The sequence below is a fragment of the Jaculus jaculus genome, chromosome 8 (assembly GCF_020740685.1).
Source record: "Jaculus jaculus isolate mJacJac1 chromosome 8, mJacJac1.mat.Y.cur, whole genome shotgun sequence".
NCBI classification, from domain to species: Eukaryota; Metazoa; Chordata; class Mammalia; order Rodentia; family Dipodidae; genus Jaculus; species Jaculus jaculus.
Window position 1 is genome coordinate 48,828,114 of NC_059109.1, and position 21,095 is coordinate 48,849,208.

General features: G+C 41.5%; 1 protein-coding gene across 4 annotated transcripts in view; it reads left to right on the forward strand.

Annotated features, from left to right (window-relative positions):
• Nucleotides 1-21,095, forward strand: part of Mpped2 (metallophosphoesterase domain containing 2) — a 191,240-nt gene that overhangs the window by 51,305 nt on the left and 118,840 nt on the right. For 2 of the 4 annotated variants that reach the window (XM_045155821.1, XM_004660842.3), the window contains exon 3: nucleotides 4,216-4,397. The exons of 1 other annotated variant lie outside the window; for it this stretch is intronic. In XM_045155821.1, the coding sequence (XP_045011756.1) occupies nucleotides 4,216-4,397 (182 nt within the window). Of the gene's footprint in view, nucleotides 1-4,215; nucleotides 4,398-21,095 lie in introns of those variants that run through there. One more of the 4 variants, XM_045155822.1, reaches the window with a different exon arrangement.

Genomic DNA, 21,095 nt, shown 5'->3' on the forward strand with positions numbered 1-21,095 from the left:
AACCTCCTAGATCTCTTATTTTCAACTCAAAAGTTAGCAAGTCCGAGATGGAGATGTGTTCCTTCTTCTGACTGCCCCTCCCCTCCCCAGGTGACATTTATGTCTTGGAGTGTGACTCTGGCCTTGTTGTCTTATCTTCTGAAGCATCTCTCCCTTTGTATTGTGCTCTGTGACAGGGACAGTTGCAACATATACATCCATTTGCATATGTTTTTATACTCCCTATTGCCTCGGCCCCCTACCTGAATCAGGCTTCATGATGTATTCCAAGTATATACCATTTCCCCTTGATGATGTCATGTTGGTGTTGTGGGTGGGGAAGTGTCTCTGCTTCTTTTTCTCTCTGCTTTGAACTCATCAACTCATTTTAGTTCCAAATAAGAACCATTTTCTTTAATCTCTCTTAGTTTTAAGTGCCTTAGCTTTTATTTGTTAATTCTGATGGACATTTCAGTGATTCTCTGAGGAGGTAGGAGGGTGCGCAGGAGACAAAGTGATTCAGAAATTCACTGGTGTCCCCCACATTCTCATGAAGTTTATTGTCTAAGCAGGAGTGAAGGCAAGAGAGAAGTTCTGTACAGTGGGATCGCTGGGGGCTGTGATGTAGATAGATTCACTGACCATGGGGCTTCTTCACAGTGAGAGTTATTATTATGCTACTTTGTGTTTACTAAGTTCAAAACAATGACGTCAGGGTCCCTCGTATAAATTTAGAAAGAACTCAAGAATGTTGATGCAGTAGCCATGTCTATACCTTAGCAGAATTACAGAAAGAATGGGGCTGGGACTGTGTGTTACCCTTTTGATGAAAGCTGGAAAATAAAGATTTGCATGTATATGTGTGCATACGCATACATAATTGATTTGTCCATGTTTTTTGTGATCCTAGCATTAATTTGTTAATTTTCCCTTCCAGTGTTAGTAACCTGAGTATAAATGAAGGCAGCCCCATTTCAGTGAACACTGTAGCTTTTGGTATGGAAACATTACCTTTGTTTAAGGGTGAAACAGGCAGCTGCAGAGGGGAAAGAACCATTACTCATTCTCTGGGAAAATTACTTTTAGAAGACAGTGCATGTTGATAAGATTGGAACCACTGAGGCTGAGAATAATGGAATCTCAGTGAAAGTAAGGAAGACATTGAAGGGGTAGAATTAGGGTGACTGGACCCCTGAAGGTAAAAAGGACAGGAAAGTTTTTCTTACCTCCTGCCTAGTTCCAAAGAACTGTTTTTCTATAAACAGTCAGGACCCCTCCTGGGAGGAAGGTCTTTTATAGGATTTAGACATTGTGGTTGGTCAAGTTAAGCTAACCTCTTTCTGCGAAAGCCCCTAGATCTAACCAACCAGCCCTCTGGTTCACATGGGCCAAAAGACACCACCCTTTGCAAGGGGAAGGCAGGCTCTCTGGCTCCTGGATCACTTGGGAAGCCCAGGCCCAGGCCCAGCCAGCAGGGGCTCAGCATAGGCCCTAGCCTTTACTCTCCACATGTGTTCTTTATCTCCTCCAGCTCCCCACATGGCAGGAGCTACATGAGCTTTCTTTTTTTTTTTTTTGTTCATTTTTTTTTTTAATTTATTTATTTGAGAGCGACAGACATAGAGAGAAAGACAGATGGAGGGAGAGAGAGAGAATGGGCGCGCCAGGGCTTCCAGCCACTGCAAACAAACTCCAGACACGTGTGCCCCCTTGTGCATCTGGCTAACGTGGGACCTGGGGAACCGAGCCTCGAACCGGGGTCCTTAGGCTTCACAGGCAAGCACTTAACCACTAAGCCATCTCTCCAGCCCTACATGAGCTTTCTTGTCTCTTTCCCCCAGACCTCTCTGGTCAAATAGACTTCTGAGCTACACGTGGCCCACATGGGCTTTTGGGCTGCACGTGGTGTACTTCTCTTCTCCCCACTTTGTTTCAGGCTTCCCCTTTCCATACTCCTTTGTAAAATCTGAATAAAATGTGGTATGATACAAATCATTCTCTTAAATCTGGAATTTCCAATTCAGATAGGAACTCAGGGTTTGGGCCTCTAGGAAGCACCCCAGAACCCCAATTTCCACATTACAACATCAAACATCTTCACATCCAAAAACAGGAATATTGAATGTAATTGGGGGAGTTGGGTTATTGATAACAGCTCAGTAGAATAGTGAATGTACTCCATGGTAATGTCATATTAATTTATACATTTTACAGGAAAAATATATTATTTCGTTTTCTTTTTAATTTTGCGGGCTTCTAATTGATCCGCTATGATAATCACAATCCAGCTACGGACTCACCCTTGCTCTCTTCTTGCTCTCTTTTCTTCTTTGCTTTTCTCCTGTGACAAGGATAAAGCAATAAAATTAACATTAAGTTGAAGATAATGTGAGCCTATCCAAGCTACATACTTTGTTTTTGTCTGAGTGTATAATGTAACATGATGCGGTTTGTGTGTGTGTGTATGTGTGTGTGCGCACGCGCGCGTATGCATGCGTGTGTGCACATGCGAAAGTTTGTGTGCACGCGAGGTATGTGGTGTGTATGCATGTGTGTACCCTGTTGGGTCCCCATGTGTCCCATCTGCTCCTGAGGCAGTGGGCTGACCTTCATGATGGCTGAAGCAGACTGTGGAGTGCCCCGGCTCCCTGGCTCTTCCACCCATTCTCATGTTGATCTGGAGTCTCTTGCTGATATCAAAGCTTGCTGGTTTCTGTTCCCCTTTGCAGGATTGTGGTCACAGGTGCCCACTACCAACCTTTTACCTGGGATCTGTAGCTTCCAACTGAGATGGTTTCATTCCCCCTCAGACCCACTCCCTTGTGTAGGAAGCACACTTAACCTTAACTGCTGAGCCATCTCACCAACTGCATATTGATGTCTTTATTTCCTCCCTGAAATTTCCATTGTTAAAACAGTTGATTTCTTTAAAGGGAGATAGGGGTGAGTGAGAGCAAAATTAAATAAAGCTTGCAGGGAAGCACACTCAAAGCCTTGGGTGCCCTTGCAAAACAGTTTCCTGGATATTGTATGCGGCTTGCTAACTATTCAGGCTGGGTCTGTCATGCAGATACTGCTCCTTATTTAATGTTTTACATCCTAACCTTCGCCCTGCATACTTGCTGCTCTTGTGACCATCTCTTTGTATGGATAACTGCTGCTTTTTTACCTGCAATCCAGAAATAAGCGTGCAGTGCTACAGAGACATTAAAGGAAGCTGTCAGTGGAGTTAATATAGTTAAAACATCCTTAACACTGCTACAAACCTCTTAAATAATTAAAACGGTATGCTCCAAGAGTCAGATTTGCATTTCTTTACCAAGTTTATTTAGTACACTTTGTTACACTCAATTAAATGAGAATGTTCTGTTTCGTTTTCTTGGCTTCTGGTTGATCGCTTTGCCTTTTGCTTCTTTTGCCCTAGTGCAATTTCCCAGTGCTTAGGTCCCTAAAAGTATACATATATTAATGCTCATGTAGATACATTCATGCTCATTAAAGGGCCTACTATTTGTACTAAATTCAGTCTGCCCAAGGCAACTGAGCATTCCCAGTAACCTAGGGTGTAACCAGAATTACAGATTGTTCATAGCATAAACACCAGCTTGACACAGTTCTTTCAGCATGCAGGGTTTTTTTAGGTCCTGTTTGGTGGCCCTTTATGCCCCACAAATTGATTAGTAAATCTCTTAGCAAAAACAGGAAGATACAGGTGTTGAATGTGTGTGGAAAGGAAATTAAATGTAAGTGCTGTCTCTCCACATCTCACTTGGCAGAGCATGTTCTGACTGCTCTCTGGAAATTAGTTCAGTGCTTAAGTTATGCATGTTTAAGAAGGAATAAATTAGTTATCCATTTCTTAATGAGTGGTGGGATCTACTGAATCATTATGAGAGAGATAGCATAATTTTGTCTCCTCAGTCAGGGCTCAATATCCCTAAACTTCAGTATTAATTACTATCAGTTTTCTGGTTATTTTTGTCTCTCCATGTAAGATATTCTTTCCTTTTAATTCTTCTATGAGGTAAGTAACATATTTTGGATTTTCCCAGTGAGGTTGTGGATGAGGGATGTTGTCTTCTATGTAGTCTAGTGGCCCTTTGGACCTTCTGCCTTTTCACTGGTTGCTTTGGTGTGGACGTAGATGACAATAAGTGTGTATGTGTGTGTGTGTGTTGCCAATTGTGAGGATTTTAATATGTTTAACTATTACGGGATCTGTTATGTCTGCTTTAGGGTCGACCCCATCCCATATGACACTCCAAAACCAGCGGGCCACACGCGATTTGTCTGCATCTCAGACACACACTCCAGAACAGATGGTATCCAGATGCCTTATGGGGACATCCTTCTCCACACAGGCGATTTCACCGAGCTGGGACTGCCCTCTGAGGTCAAGAAGTTTAATGACTGGTTAGGTAAGGAATGATTGCGTTCTGGTGGCCCCAATTAACCTTTTCTGTCTGAGTGTCACTCACTGCGTCCTAATTGAATTAGAGCACTTGGAAGCGAGCTCAGCCACTTCTCGTATGATATGCAGTGGTGTCTAGCTTTAATCCAATTTTGTTAATTAAAGATGAATTTTTAGATATTTAATTTTACTGTGCATCCTTTCAGTGCCTGGCCTTGGCAGCTCTGGGGCACAGGGATGGGAAGCTTTGAAAGCGATCTCATCTCCTTCATTCTGCTTTAATGAGGACATTCATTGGCACACACGAGACCTAGAATCATATTTTTCATTCATTGGCTCTGCAATCTTTCTGAGGTCTTATGATCAAAGATGTACAAACGACCTAGTAGTAAGTGAATATTTCTGTGAAACGAAGAGGATATGAGTGTTCTCATAGAAAGCCAAGTAATATGCTGCTTGAAGCAACTTTCCAAAGTGTCCTGCAAGGTGTCCCAGGACTCCTGACAAGATCAGACACCCTATCATAAAACTCCAGAAGCAGAATATAAACTGTCCCAACACTGTGGAAAGGCATCCACAGGTCTCAGGTTTTGCAAAATACTGAGTTCTAGGTCAGGCAGTAGCCACACGATAACAGTACTAGGCAATCATGAAGTCATTGGTACCCCCACATCTGGGGTGGGGGTGTGGCTAAGTGACAGAGTACATACTTATTATGTGTCCATCTGTGAGTGGCTGAGTTCAATCCCCAGCACTGACAAGAAAATTTTTAGGAAGTTTAGTATTTCTATAGGCAACAAGCAGAAAATACTTTGGAAGAAGAATGCCATGAGTATTATGTCAGCCAATAAAATCATGGAGAAGATTTAGGTAGAAACTGTTTTCCATCAAACTGCAAAGTAAGGTGTGAGAAATTTTCAGATGATTGACTAAAATTATATAGGACATGCTTTAATTGAAAAGTAATACTGAGCCAGGTGTGGTGGCGCACGCCTTTAATCCCAGCACTTGGGAGGCAGAGGTAGGAGGATCGCCATGAGTTCAAGGCCACCCTGAGACTCCATAGTGAATTTCAGGTCAGCCTGGGCTAGAGTGAGACCCTACCTCGAAAAACCAAAGAAAAAAAAAGTAATACTGGTTGTAAATGGTTAAAATATTAAAAATATAAACAATAACAGGAATTAACAACTGTTTTGATTACAAATACACATGCATGCCTGTCAGAGTGTGCATCTCTGTTACTGATAGAAGTTTTTTTTTTATTTTGTTGTTAAAACTAAATATTTCTGGATGATTCTGTATTTATTCTTTTTAGTAGCAACATGACATTTTTGGCTCGGCCTTTATGTAGTAACACATATGTTTAAAAGTGAACAGTGGGATTGATTGCATTATTTTCTTTGGCAGCTAACATTGAAATGTGTATTTCATGTGTATATGTCTTTTTGTTTGCATTGGCTTATTTCTACTGGGAAAAGACTATGTATGTGTTAAATTCCTGAGTCAGAGGACATGCCACTCTCTCTGCTGCTGTTGATAACTGGCTTTCCTATAATGTGGCAGCCATGGGTGAACTTAACAGTAAGTGAGTGTGAACCAGTTTATGGTGATCTTGGCTGCACTGGATGTGGGAGCTTTAAATTTGGTGCCTTTTTGGAATGTACTCACTCTTACTTAAAACCTACATTTTAGAGCTGGAGAGATGGCTTAGTCAAGGTGCTTGCCTGCAAAGCCAAAGGATGCAGGTTCGATTCTCTAGGACCCATGTAAGACAGATGTGCTTCTGGAGTTCATTTGCAGCAGCTGGAGGCCTTGACACACGCGTTCTCATTCTCTTTCAAATAAATAAATAAAGATAAAAATATTTTTAAAAATGAAAGCTGCATTTTAGACATGATTTAGCACAGTCACCTCATTTACTGATGACAGAGATGCAGAGAAGCCCAGGACCTGTCCCAGTCTCACTGTGGCTGAGCGGGTATGATCCTGTCTTTCCCTGTCATTAGTTTTTGCCTCTGTACACTTTTCTTTCATATATTGCTATCTGTTCACTTCCAGCACACTTTGATCTCTTACCTCTTTGCAGTTAGGGTTATTTGGGGGTGAATTTTGATAAACTTGGGATATTCTGTGACAACTGCATCTCAGCACAGGCATCATAGAGCTGCACAGACAGTGTTTTGTTCAGGGGAACTGCATTGTGGGAGGTGTTCACAGAAATGCAAGACAGGTTAGATCCTTGTTATAATCTTGTGTAGCTGCTGACCTTGGGCACACAAGTTTTCGTTTTTTTTTAATTTTCCCTTTCTGTTTCCCTCTGCGGAATGAAGGATTAATACTACCTGTCTTTCTGCATTGTTGTGCAAATTAATCAGTAAATGATTGCTGCTAGTGAGTTTTGTGGGCCATTAATAATGGAATGGGGAATGTGGTGAGTGAACCATCAACAGATATGTAAAGGCAATAAACAAGAGGTCAGAAGAATTATTTAGTAGATTAGAAGTAAGCACTGGGAGGTTTTATAAGGGAAAGTACTCCATAAATGGAAATGTGCCGTAACTAAGGAAATAAAATGATAAGGAAATAAAATGCTGAAGCCCTGCTGCACAGTCAGTTCCCTTTTTTTTCCCTCTCATTTTACCCCTGGACTTGTGAGGCAATAGGAAGAGGTCTCAGCATGGGGTGCAGAATTAGAGACCAAAGGGAGCCCATGGGATATGGGTAGAGAAGCTGGGATCCCATAGAGAAGGACAAGAATAGCTCACTGTTACCAGGGCAACTCACAGAGCTCAGAGGGTGAGAGACAGTGTGTGATTACTCTGCCACTTGGTTCAGGCAGGAACCTCTCACCTGGAAAGGGTGATCCCAACATTATCTGCCAGGTGGCTTGGCAGGACAGAGTCAGGGTCGTATCCGTTTAAAGCATTTTCCACAATGGGACTGTCAACCCTCAAGCATAGGCCACAGGATGGGTAGCCCTTCTGGGTCCAGTGAACTCTGATTTCCATCTTTCTGCTTTTGTCCACTACTCTGATTGTTGCAAATAACATGACCTCTTTTCATCTTCCCTTAGTCTCCCTGTGGGCTAATCTGTTTCTCTTATAGGCTGGGTACTCTTTCTATACCTGTTTGCTCATGTTCTTCCCATTTGACAGATAAGAAACCTGTAGCCCAGCCAGCTGGTTAATCTCCCCGTGGTCATTCAGTTGATAAGAAACTCCATTTACCCAAGTTCATTCATCCTCCATGCTCACCTGGGGCTGTATGACTACAAAGTGTGAGCCCTTTTTATTTTGTGGTTTATGGCTGGATTTTCAGGAAATGCTATAAATTGTTTGGCAGCTTCTTATGGAAGTTGAGGAGCTATTTGACCATGTGCTAACAGTGCACATATTTGAAAGATGTTTTCAGGTTCTGCTTGTCTTGACCCTCACAATGATCTGTCAGCTACAAGGCCTAAGGATTTGTAATGAACTCCCTGTTGAATGTTCAGTAATGACCAGCCTTTGTTAATATGTGCATATGCCACCTGGCAGGTGTAACACATGCAATTACCAGTACAACGTAATGTATGATATGAGCTAGCATAGCCACGGATCGTAAGAGGACAGAGCTGAAGCTTGAAACAGCCAAAGAATGGAAAAGTAAAGTAGCATACTGAGGTTATAAGGAGTGCGACACATCTAGCTTTGGATTTGCTCCTTTGACCAGTTTCTTAAACTCCTGAGTCTTGATGTCTTTGTTTGTAAAGTGGACATCTACATGGTTATAAAAATATGCTTCATGGATATTGTGAGGATATAAACTGATATAAACTGATCATTCTGGCCTGTAGCAGCTTTCAACAATGACTGCAGAGAGGGGGAGGGTAGTGAGAAGGAGGCTGGAAAGGAAGGAGGGAGGGAGGAAGAGCAGCATAGAAGAATTGTTGGTACTGGGGATTTAAGAGAGATTCACATGGTATGAAGATGCACAAACATAACCCTGCTCATTCAGAATGCCAGGACTAAGCAGAGTGTTAGGACATGAAGAAAACTTACACATCATTGAGCCCCACCTGCAAATTTTTTTAAAAGATTTATTTTTATTTATTTATTAGAAACAGAGACAGAATGGGCATGCCAGTGCCTCTAGCCACTGCGTACGAACTCCAAATGCATGCGCCACCATGTGCGTTGGGTGATGTGGGACCTGGGGAATCAAACCTGGGTCCTTAGATTTCACAAGCTTGCACCTTAACCTCTGAGCAATCTCTCCACTCCCTATCCCCCGCTAATTTTGATAGATGTGGAAACTGAGGCTGGAGAAATCAAATATATTGTGCCACTCAATAAATGGCCAACTTGAAAGTAGAACTTGGATGTGGCAGGGTAGAGTGATTCTATAACACATATTGTTTAATGGATGGAAGGACCGCCATTTATCACCCCAATTTCATGTAATTGTCTTGATAACTTGCTGGTTTTATGATACCTTGTACTCATTAGGACATAGCCTCCATGAACTTTTAACTTACTTAAAATCTTTCAACTAGGAGGTTGTTTTGAATTTGCATCTATCAAACCTCAAGTTCCAGTCTCTAATCTAGCTTATCCAGACATCTTCAGGATTAGTCTGCATCTCTCTGTCTTAGCTGCTGTCTCCAGCGTTAGAGAGACAAGTATCTTTGATGGCCAGGTACGGACTGTAGAATGAAGGGAAATAAGCACACATAAGCCTCCCACCCCCACCCCCACTACCAAATCATTTCAGATCATAATTGACATAGTCTCATTAATATTTTAGCTCAGATATGCTATAACGCTGTCAGAAATCAGTGTTGGTAAGCTAAACAGGCCCCTCACCACCTAACCATTACAACATTTTCTTTTATCTTGGCAAAAAAAAATGCATCCCTATTACATATTTGGCTCAAAACTAAACTTGTTGTTGGGCATGGTGGTGCACACTTTTAATCCCAGCACTCGGGAAGCAGAGGGAGGAGGATCACCATGAGTTTGAGGCCACCCTGAGACTACACAGTGAACTCCAGGTCAGCCTGGGCTAGAGCAAGACCCTACCTCAAAAAACAAAAATCAAAAAACGAAAACAAACAAAAAGCTTGTTAGCTACAAAGGAGATGTCAATTCAAATATGATTAATTTGATTGCTTTTTAAAAAATTCTGAACATCAGAGGTTTCTAATGCCACTTTTCCCGAAGGCACATTTAAAAAGCCATCTTGCCATGTTCTTATTGGTCCTCTTTCTTCTCTCCCTGTGTCTGTGCCTCTTTGCTGATGTTCTTTACTGTCCCTGTGATCTCATCTCTTGCGTCCTCTTGTTCAGAATGTATCTGGCAGGCCCTTTCTCGATTATTGCATACATGCTGGTGGATGCTGTCAACGTACTTTAGTAGGATTTATTTGAGTGCATATTCATTTTCCTGTGTCTGACTTACAGTTACATCCATGTCCAATTCCTTTAACACAGTGCTCAGACAGCTGTGCAGCTCACCATACTGGACAATAGCATGTGCCTAAGGAAAGCCTTTTGAATACCTGGTTCTAAGTATAAGGCCTGGAATATAACTGGCACATACAAACATATACTGAATCACCGAATAAACATAAAATGTTTATCCCAGACATTGAAATGGCATAGTAGTGGGTCTATAGTTTCTATCCTGCCTTTCTCTTCTCTATTCCTTTTATCCTCAAAACATTTATAACATCCAGTTGGTAGTGATTCTGACATGCTCACAGTTGTACTTAAGAAGAGTCTGTCTTTGCTGCCACTTAGTTTCCTAAGTGTTGATTTAAAAGTTGAGGGACTTGGTGCAGTATTCTTTCAGCCAAAAGTCCTTACATAATAATCAAGTCAGTCAAAAATTCTTTTCTACATAATACCAATGTCATGAACTTAAAAAAATATATTTATTTAGTTAGTTGAAAGAGATACGGGGGGGGGGGTTATGAATATGGGCACACCAGGGCCTATTGCTACTGCAAAGGAACACCAAAAACATGTGCCACTTTGTGCATCTGGCTTTCATGGGTATTGGGGAATTGAACCTGGGTGCTTAGGCTTCACATGCAAATGCCTTAACCACTAAGCAATCTCTCCAGCTCTGCCATGAACTTTTAATTATGGATCTTATTTGGTCTGGATTCCTCTGGGCACCTCTGAGCATCCCTTTCCCTAAGCCTGAAAGGGAGAATGCAAATGCTTCCAAGGACAGTCCCAGGAAGAAGGTCGTTAGTGGCTATAGGAGCATTATTTCATGCATGGTTAACAGCACGTGAGAATAACGAACATCCTAGATGCTCACACAAGTCACTTTTTAAAAAATTATTTATTTATTTATTTATTTGAGAGTGACAGACACAGAGAGAAAGACAGGTAGAGGGAGAGAGAGAATGGGCGCGCCAGGGCTTCCAGCCTCTGCAAATGAACTCCAGACGCGTGCGCCCCCTTGTGCATCTGGCTAACGTGGGACCTGGGGAACCGAGCCTCGAACCAGGGTCCTTAGGCTTCACAGGCAAGCGCTTAACCGCTAAGCCATCCCTCCAGCCCATCACATAAGTCACTTTTTTCCCTTTTCCAAGACTGTGCCTTTTCTACTGGTCCTACTATTGGCCTAACATTTAAGAACTGGTTGTTGAACAAAGCTTTGCTAGCCTAAATCATTTATTCCATGCTTATAGAACATTGTATGCATGTATATTCCCTATAACTTAGGAAGTCGATATAAGTCAAAAGAAGAAATTATAATACCCGTGGACAGAGACACTGAACATTTCAGTATGGACCTCATGGAATGTTTTCTGTTGACACACATAGGTCTTGTCCTAAATAGTCGCACTCTTTAGTAGCTGCTTCTTACCTTAACAGTAATCATAAGCACTCTCCACATCAATCAAGGTGGCCTAAATACCAATTCCCAAAGAATATTTAATTTTAAGATAAAGTTATATTATAAAAATCCAAATATATGGTGTTTATAACTTTGAAAATACCCATTCCTCTGTAATCCCATTTCTACTTTCATTTATGTTTTTTTTTAAAAGATTTTTATTTATTTATTTGAGAGTGACAGAGAGAGAAAGAGGGAGATATATATAGAGAGAATCGGCACTCCAGGGCTCCCAGCCACTGCAAACGAACTCCAGATGTGTGTGCCCCCTTGTGCACCTGGCTAACATGGGCCCTGGGGAATTGAGCCTCGAACCAGGGTCCTTAGGTTTCACAGGCAAGTGCTTAACCGCTAAGCCATCTCTCCAGCCCCATTTATGTTTTGAGTAAAGTTGGTAACAAGACATCTTGATCCTCCAAGGGTTTTTATTTAATGACTGTGTTTTAGACTTCACAGAGCTGTGCATATTGATTTGTAATGCATTGCCCCTTGTCTGTGCTAGCATGGCCTTCTGCTTATATGAATGCACTTGGGCTTATGAGTCAGAATTCTGCTACCAGACACCCAAGTGGTTCCCACTCTTTTATTATCATATGTATGCCATGATGAACATTTCTCTTGCTCTTTCTTTGCATACATTCCTAAGGGTATTTGTAGGATATATTCCTGGAAGTACAGTAGTTCCTTAAACTGGTATGTATTTTAAACAATTTTTTTTAAATTATGTGTTATCAAATTTACCTCTGAAGATTTTAGTGTCTCCATAGTCCTTTCAGTAGTATTTGAGAGTTTGTGTCACATGTTTTTGAATGCCCTCATTGGCACAGAAAATCTTTAACATTAAGGGCTTTCAGAGAGTAGAATCTTTGTTCCCCCTTTAAGTATGAAAGCTAGTGTGATTCTTGCTTTAAAAAGAAATTACACAGAAAGAAAATGAGATTGGTAGTATATCTACAAGCAGACATAACTATGATGGACAGAGGCTGCATTATCTGTGGCATGGTATATGCATGTGTGTGTTGGCATATTAAAATACAATATGGTCATGGGTAGACAATGAGTCCTGGGTTTATTCTGCCTGTGTTTAAGCCCTGCTTTAACATTGTTAATTCTGTGACCTTCAGTTCATTCATCTGCAAAATATTAATGGTGAGCATGTTTAAATTCCAAGCATTGTTGTGAGATTAAGTCAGGTAAAGAATATACAATGCATCCAAATGGCGAATGGTCAAGAAACAGTCTGCTGCTATGCTGTGTTCCAAGCTCACTTCATTCCACTACCCGGTCCTGTAGGTGCATTTCTCTTATCTCGTGTGAGGGAAAAACTGTGGGGAATGTGACCTCATAGCTTCTTTTCTATAGTAGCTACTAGTACATGGCCCCTCTCCCTATAGAACAGAGGAAAGTGTGAGTACTGTGGTTCTTCCTGGGCATGAAAAGTCAACACTGTTCTCTTTCTAAGTACATCAAACCAAATACACATGGCTTCTCTTTCAGACTGCAGTTGACCTCTGATCCTCTAACGAAGAGGATCTGCCTTCCTTCCTCTTACACCTCTCTTCTATCTCCTGCCATCTTCTGTTGTTTCCTTTTTATTCTAACCACTCATCCTCCCCTCCAATGTCACCTGCCCTCTAGAACTACCTCTGTCCATCAGCTGCTGTCTTATAACCCCAGAACATCAGGTTGTAGTCAGGTTATGAAGGGCAGGATTCAGTTAACATTGAGCCCTTTTCCAAAACTCTTTCCAGACATGATTTGCTTATTTAAAGCTTTTGATTTTTTTAAATGATTCAAATAATTAATAAGTGGAGCTGATGAGCCAAGCTGGTGAGCTGAGCTGGTTAGGATATGCTGTTTTGAGTAAAACAAGGTGTGATACAATAGTGACTGCTCACTAATGAGCTACCTCTGCCTCATGCTTCCCTGAGAGAAGTGTTGACTGGGTGTAATACATACACACACACAATACATGTATGTGCACATGTACACAAAGAAAGAGAAATAAATGATTTTCCCATGAGGCTGTGCCAGAGTTCCTAGAGCTCAGATTTTCTTATCCTAGTTGTGGGAATTTCAATATTCATGAAGTAAGTTTCTTACCATTAGTTTACTACCAAGGCAAACAACATTTGTTATGTTGTACTTTTCAGTTTTTAAAATTGTGTGTGTGTGTGTGACTGTCTGTCTGTCTGTCTGTCTCCCTCCCAGGTTCTTTTGCCACTGCAGTTGCATACCAGATACTCATGCCACTTTTTGTGTTTGCTTATTTGCACTCCATGGGATTTGAACCTGGGCCTGCAGACTTTACAATTAAGTACATTAAACGTTTTCCCAGCTTATTTTTTAGTTTTGGATTAATAATTTGGTTTTCTCAGTTACTATCCTATAATTAAACTTGATTAAAACATCTCTTCCTATTTCAACCAAATGAAGGATTCTTTTTCTATTAGATAAAGAGAAGAAAGTGCAGAGAACTACTGCCATGTGGAAGGCAGAAGTGGGTAAAGAGTCCATGTGGGAGTAAGGGGGGGCTCCTCCCCCCCCCTGCTCTGTCTGGCTGGGCCCAGATGAGGGAAGCTTACCAGAACTTTGCTGTTCAGAAGCCAGCCAAGAGAACAGCCAAGAGTCCTTACCCCTGAAAAGGGTCTATTTATAACCTTATTGTGGTGGACTTCCCCTTCTGGCTCAGGTAAGCCAGAGTGAGCGCTGATTGGAATGGGCCAGAGGCTGGTTCAGGAGGAAGAGAGCCATGACACCAAGTTCTGGGAGCTGAACTTGACCAACCACAAGGTCAGGATTAGCCCTTCCATCCAGGAGGGGCTCAGGCTGTATGTAGCAAAACTGATGTAGGGATCTCCTTTAGGCAAGAGATAAGAAGTTAGATCATCCTTTGATCTCTAGCAAAGATTGTGCAGGCAGGAATTCCTGCCTTTACTTTTGGGATCTAATCACCTTAAACTACCTAACAAAGCTACCTGACTCCCTCTCAATAATGTGTTCCTGTGTGTGACAAAGTCACATAAGAGAATTTACTTGGGCTGAAGAGATAGCTTAGCAGTTAAGGCTCTTGCCTATGAAGCCTAAAGATTCGGGTTCGGTTCCCCAGTACCCATGTAAGCCAGATGCACAAGGTGGTGCATGTGTCTAGAGTTGGTTTGCAGTGGCTGGAGGCCCTGGTGTGCCCATTCTCTTATCTGTTTCTCTCTTTCTTTTTCTCTCTCTCTCATAAATCAATAGTAAAGAAAAATATTTGCTTAATCCAGATAACTGCTGATCCATGTTTATTATGAAGCTGTCTTTTATGTTGAAAAGCCTTTTTCCCCAAGTGAGTTGTTTCAAGGTTTTACCCATGCATGTGTACATTTTCTCAATAAAGACAAAACCAAAGTCTAGTTTAGTTTTGTTGTACAAAAATACAGAAAAGTTGACTATCCTGAAAGGAATCAGATTAGATTTTTATTTACTTATTTATTCGACAGAGAAAGAGGGAGAGAGAAGTAGGCATGCCAGGACTATCAACCACTGAAAATGAACTCCAGACGTGTGTGCCTCCTTGTGCATCTGGCTAACATGGGTCCTGGGGAATCGAACCTGGGTCCTTTGGCATTGTAGTCAATGCTTAACCATTAAGCCATCCCTCCAGTCCTAAGATTAGATTTTATTCCATTAGAAATACTCATTAGTGACCTGAGCACATTGTGTAAACCTAATCCTGTGTGTTCTGGTCAGCCATTTTCTTATCTTACATTACTTATAATGCTTCTAAATTATATGACATCTTTCCTCCAAAGGAGTCAGAGAGCCTTTAACCATATTAAACCATCAGTGCTCTGTAATGGTCATGGAGGTTGATATGGGCAGAGAGTGTTGGGTCTGTCTTACTGACTGATGGATGGAGATCCAGAGAGGTGGGAGTACAGCCAGGGTTCACACTGAAGCCACTCTAAGAGATAAGGTCACTGGACCTGACTCCTTGGCTCTTGCCCTTAATTCTGAAGCTGAGATCTCCCCAGAGAAAGACATATCCTTAGATTAACAGGAAAAGCTAGTCAATACTTTCCTTGTAAAGGTGATTTTAGGGTAAACACATTTTACTGTGTTAAAATGTATCATTATTAAAAATAAATAAATTTTAAAAAACTAAGTATTTGAACTACCTTCCCTCCCCAACCGATTTTCCCAAACCATCCAATCTAAAAGGGAAAATTGAACCTTCCCTCATCCTCCCAAATCCTACAGTAGGGACCTGGTATCAAGAACATGAAGGGATAAGCCAGACATAATTGTTAATACCTGTAATTCCAGCATTTGGGAGGCAAAAGAGACAGAAGGATTGTGAGTTCAAGGTCAACTTGGACTACAAAATGAAACCTTTTCTCAAAAAATAAACAGAGGGGGAGAGAGAGAGAGAGAGAAAGAGAGGAATAAGCCTGGCATGGTGGTACAAGAACCTGATTCCAAAACCCAGGAGGCTGGGGCAAGAGGGTCCTTATGAGTTCTAGGTCACACCGTGAGCACTAAATAATAATAATTTTAAAAAGCAACAACAAATGAACACAAAAGTATTTCAACCTCAGAAAGTTATTTGCATATATTCCTAGTATGTTCTAGGACCAGAAGTCCTGTGGCAGGCACAGAGCAGCAGAGGACAAGGGGAGGGACAGGTCACTGTGTCAGCATCCAGTCTCTGATTGTCTCCTCTATTTAATAAATGAGGCAATTGGACTTTAGCTTAAACTTGCCTCTTTGCATAGGTTTGTGAGTGGAAAAGTAAGGACAAGAGATTTTTTCTTCTCTGGGTATAGTGTGATTCCATTTCTCATCCTGGTCTAATTCTTCATAGCACTACATAATTCACTGAAGTCTTGGCTATGGAGTAGAGTTGAGTTTCTCTCTCTCTGTCTCTCTCTCTCCACACACACACACACACACATAACTAGACACCAGATATTTTGATGTTGATGGTAGAAGAAACCGTTTCCTCAAGCACAACACAGATATCAAGTGGAATCAATATCTGCTGCACATACTCTTTCTCCTAAAGTCACCTAATTTGCATAACCATAAATGGAGACACCGCTATCTAAGTATGCCTGTGTCTTGTCAGATTTGCTCTCCCAGTGACTTCCAGACCTCTGCCCTCCCTAAAAAGAGACCAAGGTCCACGCTTCCCTTCATCCATCCTGGAATGTTCTAATCACTAATGTCATGAAGGTGCATTCTTTTTATTCTGTCCTTACACAACTCTAAAATGAGGTGATGCTGTTATCTCTGCTTTTACTGATGAGGAATTGAAGGCCTAGAACTTTTCACTCTTGAAACCTTCCATCAGACAGATCTTTGGTGGAGTTCATTTTAGAATGCATTGACCCGTGGAATCAATTCTAATGTTGCATTCAGTGCTCTTCATGAGCTGATCCAACTAGCCCATGACTCTAGAGCTTCTCTTCTCAGCACATTTCTCTGCAGCCTGTCCTTTGATCTGTAGACCTGGGCCTGATTGCTATCTTCCTTGCTCCCTCTTCTTGACCATAGTGATTTTGTAGCCCAATCTGTTTCTAACTTAAACCTTTATACTTAATATTATTTTCTTCTCAGCACTTCCTACCAGTTGAGGTTTTCTTATGTTAGCTATTTCTGTATGTTTATTCATTCTCCACTGAGTGCGCAGCAAGGGGCTTGTCTAACACCACCACTCTCCCCTCCACTCCTTTAAGAGTGCCTGATGCATAAACAATGCTCCAGAACCATGCACTGAGTGAGGGAAAGGATGAATGGAAATGATGCTGTGACCACAGGCACTGTGTCTCTTGTCCTCTGCCATTTTTGAGGTTCCCTACACCATGCCTTATATATAGTAGGTACTCAGTAAATTTTGGGGGTGAATAATGAATATCAGCTCATATTGGCCCCATTCCCTGCCTGCCAATCTTGTTATCTTTCTTCTGAAATTCTAGTGTAGTCGTTAAGGTTCAGTTTATAAAAGTGATTTCTGGGGTGGAGAGATGGCTTAGCAGTTAGGGCACTTGCCTGCCCTAACTTTCTTTTTAGTGGTCAAAGGCACCTAGTCTCTCTCTTACTTCCTCTTTCCCTCTCTCCCCCCTCTCAGATAAATAAATAAAAGTGAAATATTTCTTAAAGTGATTTCTCTCATGCAACTAGCCCTGAACTTCCCACATTCTGTACTTTCTCCCCTACGTCTTGTGTTCAGATCATTGGCACACATTAATCTGAGGACTTCTGGCCTCTCTTTGGTTATGTGTCACCAGTGGTGGTGTCGTTAGCAATAACTAGCCCTTCCTCAGATACCTCACTTACTGTTCTTCCCTGCATCAAGTGCATGGTCTTCCCAGGCTTTTAACTGCCTGTTTTCTGTATCAAAGGGAAGTAATCACACAAGAGTTGGCAGGACAAAATTTAGAGAACATCCCTGGGAGATGTCAAATGTCACAAAGACATCAGAAATAGTCATTTTGTTGTCAACATTCCATCTCATCATCACCCTGCATTGAAGACATTCATGTTCCTTTCTAGACTTTGCCATACCTCCTGGCTGAGGACAGGGGTCCTTATAGCCATTGGTTTGGCTTTGAAGCTCCTTATCCTGCACAGATCATTTCCGTTTTAATTCCCGGTCTTCCCCAGCCTGTCTGCATATTATTTCGAGGAATCTTGATTCCAGATATTCCCTGGGGTTTTGAATGACATTTCCTCAGCCTTTTGAACTATGTGGAGACTCAGTTCTGCTTCCAGTCTATCACTTCACTCGCTAATTCTGGACATCCCTTTCCCCATCTCCGACTGATAAATTTTCATTATTGGTTTTGCGTGAGCATCTTCAGGGTTCCACTCAGCCTGACCCCTGTGGTCACTTAGTGATTGCATGCGCCAGCTGAGGTAATTTATTCACTTTGTTTTGGTGTGAACATGTCCCATGGGGCTTGTAACTGCTGTAATCACTTGACCCTGGTGACTGTTAAATGCTTTAAACACAGTTATTTTAAATTTATAATTGTTTTCATTAAAAATCCCTTATAGTAACTTAACTGACCTTGCTGTCAATGTAGCATTATGTACAGAGGGAATAAATGAAAATATTATGGTGCAAAAAGTACAGTGGTCATCAGGGAAGCATGGCGAATCATTAGCTCACCCTCCACCTTCTCCCTGAAGTCCCACAAGGCAGACGAAAGGGAAGCAGACGTAATTACAGTGCTCTCTCTGTAATTCAATACGCCCATCCCAAATACTGGCCAGGCCGCTAGCCCAGGAGGTGGAAAGTGGCACGAAGTCCAAGTTGAAGTACGTGAAGGGTCTTACATGAAACTCGGGACCAGTGTAAACAGCACTTCTCGCACCAATGGGCAGACCCAGGTGACTCGTGATTTTTAAGTTAACACTTCCATACTGTTCTTTTTGAGATATTTTCATATTTCAGAACAGTTGGAGGAATACTGTGTTGAACTCCCATGCCATCCTCCACACAGACGCTCCATTGTTGATGTTTTCTTGCACATGTTATGTCATTTTCTCCCTCTCCTTCAGTTCCTGTCTTCTTTGCTGATGCCTTTGAGAATGTTACAGACATCATGAATATTTTCCTAAATGCTCCAGTATTTCCTGACAACAAAGATATTCATTTACATGAAGTCATGGCAATGATCAGAATCAAAAAGTATAAATTAAGGCTGGAGAGATGGCTTAGCAGTTAAGGCTGCTTGCCTGCAAACCCTAAGCAAGCAGGCTCAGTTCTCCAAAATCCATGTAAGCCAGATGCATGTGGTGGCACATGTGTCTGGTGTTCGTTTGCAGTGCCTAGAGGCCCTGGAGTTCCCATTCTCATTCATTCTATCTCATAAGTACAACAAAATTTAAGAAGAAAACAATTTCAAAATACAAATTGATGGAATTCTAGTATCTCATCCACACCCCTTTTTCAAATTTTCTAAGTTACATTCCTCTTGTTCTTTTTTTAAAAAAATTTTATTAGCATTTTCCATGATTATAAAAAAAATCCCATGTTAATTCCCTCCCCCCCCCACTTTCCCCTTTGAAATTCCATTCTCCATCATATTACCTCCCCATCAGAATCATTGTACTTACATATATACAATAACAACCTATTAAGTAATCCTCCATTGTTCTTTATGTTTTATGTCCCAGGATGTAGTTGTGAATCGTACACGGCAGTTCGTTTTAGAAACTCAGCCACATCCAGATAGAACAGAATGCTGCCTCTCATTTTCTTTGCTTAAGGAGGGAGGGGTCACAAGTGAATTGGCCCTATGAAATTAGTATTTTTACACAATTTCTAAGTGACAAGGTGAAGAATTTCTGAATATTAGATGAAAGACACTATGCTAGGTGGTTATTTTATAAATGCATGTGTTATCCGATTTGATTGCCTTGACATATACAAGAAAGCTATTCTTGTTCTATAGTTGCAGAGAGTGTAATTAAGAGATATGACCAAGTCTTGAGTTGTGTAGATCTAAGGGACAGTGTCTGTGTTCCCAAACCTATTCTCTGCAGCGTACCGGAAAGATGGAATTCAAAAGAAAGGCCTGGTGTAATGCAGATATGCTGTACTTGTCTAATTTCTTGTTTTTCAAGGTAGGGTCTTTCTATAGCCCAGGCTGGCCTGGAATTCACTATGTAGTCTCAGGGTGGCTTTGAACTTAGAGATCCTCCTACCTCTGCCTCCCAAGTGCAGGCATTAAAGGGGTGCGCCACCACACCTGGCTTATATCCAAGTTCTTATACTCTATAACAAAGATGGGAAAATATGTTTACATCTTAGAGTTACCTAATATATCTTTGGTTCCTAAAGGAGTTGCTTGGCATAATTATTATAATAATTAGTAAAATGTGTAACAAAATGCCAAATACACCAAATTTGTTTGATAGAAGGTATGTAGACTAATGGCTAATGTCTTCTGAACTCTATAAAATGGAAAAGGCCTTGACAGTGGGTCTGGTGGCCCTGGAAACTTGAACACACAAATACTGTGTGTGTTCCTACCCTGGATATCCCTTAGGGAAACTGAAGGTGCATTTCACAGTTGTGAATTACAGGGACATTCAGTTTAACCCAAATAGGAAAACTTTTAGTTCAGAATGCACAATTACATCCTTACATTTGTTTTTACTTGTTCTTGTTTTTTCTCATCCTTCTGTTTTATGACTTAGAGAAGGGGAGGGAAGTAGGGGCAGTTTTGTGTGTGTGTGTGTGTGTGTGTGTGTGTGTGTGTGTGCGCGCGCGCGCGCGTGTGCGTACCTTAGCACAGAAATGGAGTCCAGAAGAAAATCTGTGGTGTTAATCCTTGATTGAATCATCTCTGTCTGGTTTGCCACTGTGAACTAGCTGGCCCACAAGCTTGGTCACTCTCCTGACCCCACCTATTACCATAGGTGAGTTGTGTCTTTTTTTTTGGGTGTGTGTGTGAGTGTGTGTGTTTTCTGGTTGATTCTGGGACCTAATCTCCGATTGACAGGCTTGTGCATTGCTTTTAACCACTGAGCCATCTCCCCAGACCTTAGTTTTGCATTTTATTTATTTATTTATTAGTTTTATATTCAGCAAATACAGTCAGTTTGGTACCATTATTAGGCTCACGCGTAACCTACCCCCTCTCCATTGACCCCTCCTTGTTGAGGTATATGGGTTGTGCATTGTGGAGTTAGCCCACAGTTAGGGGTAAGATAAATGTCTCTGCATATCATGACCCAACATGTGGCTCTGACATTCTTTCCGCCCCCTCTTCCACAAAATTTCCCTGAGCCATGTTGGGTTCGCTTTTGGTCTGCTT